Source organism: Sinocyclocheilus grahami, unplaced genomic scaffold, assembly GCF_001515645.1.
Source record: "Sinocyclocheilus grahami isolate Dianchi unplaced genomic scaffold, SAMN03320097.WGS_v1.1 scaffold145.1, whole genome shotgun sequence".
Classification (NCBI taxonomy): Eukaryota; Metazoa; Chordata; class Actinopteri; order Cypriniformes; family Cyprinidae; genus Sinocyclocheilus; species Sinocyclocheilus grahami.
In genome coordinates, this window is record NW_015505324.1 from 110686 (window position 1) to 117475 (window position 6790).

General features: G+C 36.8%; 2 protein-coding genes across 2 annotated transcripts; both read right to left on the minus strand.

Annotated features, from left to right (window-relative positions):
• Positions 1-971: 971 nt before the first annotated feature.
• On the minus strand, positions 972-1769 carry LOC107591721 (signal-induced proliferation-associated 1-like protein 1). Its single transcript, XM_016280956.1, has 3 exons — positions 1668-1769; positions 1226-1307; positions 972-1118 (listed from the first exon to the last, which is right to left on the minus strand). Exons 1-3 carry the CDS (start codon positions 1757-1759, stop codon positions 972-974), a joined length of 321 nt encoding a protein of 106 aa, XP_016136442.1. The 5' UTR covers positions 1760-1769.
• Positions 1770-3856: 2087 nt separating this feature from the next.
• On the minus strand, positions 3857-5099 carry LOC107591722 (signal-induced proliferation-associated 1-like protein 3). The gene is made up of 3 exons (XM_016280957.1): positions 4778-5099; positions 4185-4347; positions 3857-4036 (listed from the first exon to the last, which is right to left on the minus strand). Exons 1-3 carry the CDS (start codon positions 4990-4992, stop codon positions 3857-3859), a joined length of 558 nt encoding a protein of 185 aa, XP_016136443.1. The 5' UTR covers positions 4993-5099.
• Between the last annotated feature and the right edge of the window lie 1691 nt (positions 5100-6790).

A 6790-nucleotide genomic window follows, 5' to 3' on the forward strand; every position in this document is an offset into this window, starting at 1 on the left:
TTAGCTTGAAAGCCTGGAGCTTCAGTCGCCAGCAGAACCGCAATGTACGCACTCAAAAACATGAGGCAGAAATGAAGGCAGAACGCTCTGTACCCAATCCACTGCACATGTTACTGGCCTATAGAGACAAGTATGCAGCTGTCAAATGAAGGTCTTCACACCTCAGTTACCTACTGCATTGAGAATATATGCTTGAAAGGTCTAAGAAAAACAGGCCAAACAGACTACTGTTTTTTAAACAACCGCATTGTATAGTTCGATACAGTTTTATTACGGTTAATCACTGTTGTGATTTTACACAATTGCATCTCAGGGATTTTAAAATAAGTAATTTATTGTGTGTTAAGTATATTTTTTATTGTTCTGCACTTTTTAATCATCACAGAGCATTTGTACGTATACTGTTTTCAGCATTTTTCATTGTGACTTAAAATTAATTCAGACTTTTATTACTTATTAATAATATATGGCAATTGTTAAGTATCTATCTTTGTATATATATTTATATATTTATTATAAGGTTTTATATTAAGCTGGTTTATAGCTTTTTTTATAGCCTTAACCTAATTATTCAGTAAAGAAGCCTTAGAGGAGCTGTAATATGCTTCCCAAGAGAGTTACCAACCTTATGAAAGTTGTTCTGGTTTGTACTGTGCTGTTAATAAACCTTGATTGAGTTCAGTTTGTTTGGGTTTTCAAGCTCATGTGAGACCTGTGCCAGCAGAAAGTTCAGAAGAACTGGAACATTGTCATTTGTAAGTCCGTTCATAAGTTACTACATACTAGGTTTGTTCATGAAATATTTCGAATAATTTGATTAGGCTTTCAGTCACTAATGGCTCCATTTAACAAATCTTACCATTTTTAAATCCGTTCAGCAGATTTTTACTTCCCACATTAGTGCAGAAAATGCAAAAAAAAAAAAAAGTCTGGCGATTTCCAGATTTGTAGTTTTTGTCTGCAACCCTGCATTACTCCATCCCTCCAGGTGTCGTGTTTAAAATGTTGCTGATTTTGTGTAGTTGTGCAACTGCACAGAGGGACTCTTCTCTCAGATGTTGGTTGCTAATGCGAAGCTTCAACACCTCTGCCAGAAGAGTCACCTTGTCTCTCTTCTCCTGAATCAGAGGACAGAAGAACACATGGTGCTTGTGAGCGTGTTTGTCCTCTATGAGCGCACGTAGTACACACTTTTCTCATTTATTAACTGCTAAATGAGCCTCACCTTCAGCAGGTCACCACTCAGTCGCCTAAGCATCCCTTCCAGGTGAGAGAGTTGGTCGGGAAAGTCAATGAATACATCACTGCTAAAAAAAAATGAGCATGCAAGGCAATTAATATTCATGTACGCTCTTAAAAATAAAGGTTTCAAATGGGGAGTTTTTGCAGTGATGAACCATTTTGATTTCCCAAAGATCCTTTCAGTGAACAGTTCTTTTAAGAACCATTTTTTTCTTAGTGTGAAGAACATTTAATAATCTAAATAACTTTTTGGGATTAAAATAAACCTTCTGTGGAATGGAAAGGTTCCATGGATGTTAAAGGTTCTTCGTGGAACCATAGATGTATTTTTAAGAGTGTAGTTTTTCAGCAGTTTAAACATTAATTTACGGTTTTGAAAATTAATCCAAAATTGCATTCAATTAATAAAACTATGCCCCACTTACGCCATATCTTCTCCACTGCAGTAGGAGCTGGATTGGTGGATCTTGTAGGGTCCATGTGACGGTGTGTCTGGCCTGCTTGATACAGGACTCATTTCTGACAAAAGGGTTGCCATCCTTTGTGCTGCAAATATATTGTAATCATGGAATCATTTATTTTAATACTACTACTAATAAGTCATTGCATTAAACAAATTATGAAGCCAACTATACAACATATAACTATGTATGCAGTTACAAATGACGGTCTGAATAAAATTATTAATTTATTTGAAGAAAAAACAAACAGATTCAATCAGGAACAAAACAAAAACTGTTTTATAAGCAAATGATTGAACAATTGTTGAAAAATTCTGATTCATTCATTCAGGAACGAATCACCCCAGCCATGTGATGCTTGGAGGCGCTTTATGGTGATTCACTTGGAACTATTTTTGCTTACTGAGTTAAAATTAAAGCATCTGGCAATGTTGTGTCTAAAATGCATGTTAAACTTCTTACTGAACTGTTACATTTAAGTAATATCACAAATTAATATAAATATCACTTTAAGGTATATTCATATATCCACAAAAAATCACCATGGCATTGGGTTAGTTTCAAAAATGGATTAAAATAAACCTTCTGTGAAAGGTTCCATGGATGTTAAAGGTTCTTCGTGGAACCATAGATGTATTTTTAAGAGTGTAGTTTTTCAGCAGTTTAAACATTAATTTACTGTTTTGAAAATTAATCCAAAATTGCATTCAATTAATAAAACTATGCCCCACTTACGCCATATCTTCTCCACTGCAGTAGGAGCTGGATTGGTGGATCTTGTAGGGTCCATGTGACGGTGTGTCTGGCCTGCTTGATACAGGACTCATTTCTGACAAAAGGGTTGCCATCCTTTGTGCTGCAAATATATTGTAATCATGGAATCATTTATTTTAATACTACTACTAATAAGTCATTGCATTAAACAAATTATGAAGCCAACTATACAACATATAACTATGTATGCAGTTACAAATGACGGTCTGAATAAAATTATTAATTTATTTGAAGAAAAAACAAACAGATTCAATCAGGAACAAAACAAAAACTGTTTTATAAGCAAATGATTGAACAATTGTTGAAAAATTCTGATTCATTCATTCAGGAACGAATCACCCCAGCCATGTGATGCTTGGAGGCGCTTTATGGTGATTCACTTGGAACTATTTTTGCTTACTGAGTTAAAATTAAAGCATCTGGCAATGTTGTGTCTAAAATGCATGTTAAACTTCTTACTGAACTGTTACATTTAAGTAATATCACAAATTAATATAAATATCACTTTAAGGTATATTCATATATCCACAAAAAATCACCATGGCATTGGGTTAGTTTCAAAAATGTCTCAAAGAAGTATATAAAACAAGACGAATAAGTGGCCGTTCACACAGAATGCATTTTTGCATGCCACTGTGCTGCTTTTCTATATGTGAACACACAATAGATTAACTTTCGTTAACTTTCAGTAGATCATGTCCTCTGTGCTTGACAAAACGTTATAAAAATGTGGCTCAAGTTAAAAGTAGTTAACTTTAAAGAAGTTAAGGTCTCTTGACCTTGCATTTTGTTTTGTTTTGTTCCATTCCACTTCCTCGCGTCTCACGACATAGAAAAATTAAATTACTGTAGTTCAGAGAAAAGCTCTAGAACAGAAGTGTCCAAACCTGTTCCTGGAAGGCCATTGTCTTCTGTCCTGTGTTGGAGCTAAACTCCGCAGGACAGTGGGCCTCCAGGAACAGGTTTGGACACCCCTGATCTATTGCAATTACATACAATAGCAAATGTGGCTTAAATTTAAAAATAGACATTTGGGACCACTGTGTGTGAACAATCTTATCTCAACATATTTATTTGTCCTTTGATACTTACTCTCATATTCTTGGGCTGCTTGAACTAAACTATTCCAGTCGAGATCACTGGCTGTGCTTGGCAGGGACATGAGTTCAGGATCAGGATGCTGGTCTCTGTCCCACAGGTCAGATTCAGCCTGCTCAGGCAATCCTCCACATTCTAGGAAAAGACAACCAGTGAGTGCCAATGTATACTAGAAAAAGCAAACATCTATTTAAGTCAAGGTCATACCAGTTGAGGAGCAACTGATAAAACCAGAATATATGTGAACTGCAACAGAACATATAATTACTATAATAATGACGTTATGCTTCATAGAAGGAATAACTCTTGCCTGTTTGACGTTTTTCCAGGTGGAGATGGATGGGTGTGAGTGCGAGAGACTCTGGGTTTGATTGGTAAGCTTGACTGAATAATGATGGACTTGGGTATGAACCTGACATTCGCAAACTGCTGCAAAGCCCCGCCTCTTTTTGTTGAGGTGACTACAAATAGACAGTAAACACATTGCAACATGGCAACACTGCTCACATACCAATACTCAGCAGAACAATACCTGCTTTTTCACATTATTGTAGGTTGTCAGGTTGTTTAGGGTCAAACTGCTGAATGTGAGCCAAATAAATCACATACTGAATCACCCTGAGCGCTGTCCTGTGTGTCATCCATCACAATGAGTTTTTTCAAGTCCTCCACCACTGTGCTCTTGCGAACAGGCCGCGGGGAACATGCTGCTCGCAGTGATGCGATCACTCGAGGCTGACCAAACACATTCTTTGAGTTCACATTCACCTGACTGGAAAAAAAAAAGTGAAACCAGTGCAAAACAAAGTACTAAGAAAATTTGTTTCAGATGATAACTTGTATTGATTTTTTGACATGTTAGAAAACGCAGGTCAAGTTAAAAGTAGTTTTAACTTTAAAAAAAGTTAAGGTCTTTTGACCTTGCATTTGAATGTTTTTTTTTTCATTCTATGAGTAGAATGATGCATAGTGTTCATATGTATTTTTACTTATGTGTCATAGTGTGACCAATCAGAATCAAGTATTCTAATGAGAAGTGAAGTAACTGTAAAGTAGTAACTGAACCTAAATTGTGCTTGTGGTAGCAGCAATTTTAAAAGCATTATTACTATTTGCACACACTAATATACAATACTATCAGCTATGAAAATAGTACATAAAAAATAATAAGAATACCCTATCAAGATCTGCTATCCTCTTACCTTTTTACATGGTTGTGCTCAGTGTTTCTAACATCACCGGTTTCTCTATGTTTTGTGTACTGTGTCTTCTTTTGTTTTGGGCTGCAGTCAGGTTTAGCTGGGCTGGTTTGAGGTTGACATGACCGGTCAGGGTCACCCTGAGATGGTTTAATGTCAGTGTCAACACTCAAGCTAAATCTCTCATGAGTTGCCTTTTCCAGTTTTGAACAAGGCATTGCAGGCTGGTTTGCTCTAAACTGACGTTCAGGGAACAGATGCACTGTGTTAATAGAAAGATGAACCTTGGTAGAAATATCCTCAGTGAATAAATTCTGGCTCTGACTCCAGACAGGTTGGTGATGTCTAGGAGGTTTTCTATTGGGTTCTATTGGGAGACAGTCCTCTCTTAGAAGGAGTTGGCTGAAGTGCTCTTTGTCCGGTTGATTTGAGGTTGGTGAAGTTTGAGAAACCACAGCTCTCATCAAAGGAGGCTTTTCCACCACAAAAGTTTGAACTTTTTGTGGTTTAGAACACAAAGGGCTGGCAGAAATAAAACACAAAGACCACAGACACACACATATTGTTGACACATAAAAACAAAGAATAAGGTAAGCTGTCCATACAATGCAAACGGACATACACTGCAAAAAGAAAGACAGATCCATTTTAAAAACATAAAAGTCATTTCATTACAATTCGAATGTCCTTTTTTCTTGGTGATGTTGGTAATTTCCAGTAAAATACAACAAATCAGACTCAGAACTCCAGTGATAGATGGACTGATTGAATTTAGGGACAGGGAACAACGCTATGCAACGTGGTGGGAATGTCCCACTTATTACTGACTGTCCCTCCCCTCCCCATGGGATCTCATGGGTGGGAGGGGAACGAGGGGCACAATAATATTTCAAGTACTCAATCTTGGCTGAAAAGCAATCATGAGGCATCATGGAAATTCATACTGGTTTAATCTGGCCTTTTCAACATAAATTGCACATACTTTTCATTATGACATGGTTTATGCATCTCACCTGGCTTTGAGAACAGCAGTTTTGGAGCACGGCAGAGGCAACGTGTGAGCAAAGAACTCCTTCAAGTTGTTTGTAGAAGAAGATTTTTTTGTGGACTGTGCAGCTTCACAGTGTTTTGATCGTGGGATTTTTGGACTGTAGAAGCCTGGCTGTGTCAGCGGGTGCAGTTTACGACTGCTCCTGAGGGACTCAGCAATGTTCTTGGCATCTCTACCATTCAAGCAGAAGTCATTAGCATAGAGTGAAAAAGTACTTGATTCTCTATTTGGCTGGAGAAAATGCGCCTACAAAACAAAAAGAAGATTTGTTTGCAACAAATTGTCAAGATTAATTGCCCCCAATTTACTGATTTGTTACTTATCTTTCAAATACAGCTTCCTTTAATTTTCAAGAGTCAAAAGCAAATGGTAAGCAGTAGCGAAGTAATTTCACTTAATGTACATTTTCAAGTAGGCTATCTTTACTTTACCGCATTTTCATTTTTGGGAAACTTTTACTTCATTTCTAAGTACCAACAGCTTTTTAAATGCAGTATTTCAGAAAAATTTTCCATTCCTCATTTATTTTGAAATTCGAGTTCCGAGCACAAACTCTGCTTAGTGGCCAATTATAATTATTTTATTGATCATGTCAATGACAGTGTTGATTGCCTACAAACGATGAAATAAATATTAACCCTATCCCTAACTTTAACACTGTTTAGCATTGGTAGCAAATCCTGGTAGATACCATTAGTGATTGTTGCAATAAGATCAGTCCTTGTTTTTTGTAAACTCAGTTCTGGGGGGTGGGGGAGAAATCAATCCTTTGGGCAAGAGTTCATAAATGACTCATTCTTCTGAGATGTTTATTTTCACTGAATCAATTGTACCAATTCCCAAATTGCACTGCCTGGTTTATTTGTGATTTTGACTGATCCGACTGTAGCACTTAACAAAGCTCTAACCTACTGCAGAGTACAGTAGACATTAGACTCCTATCTCTTAAAAAAGATGTTATGAGA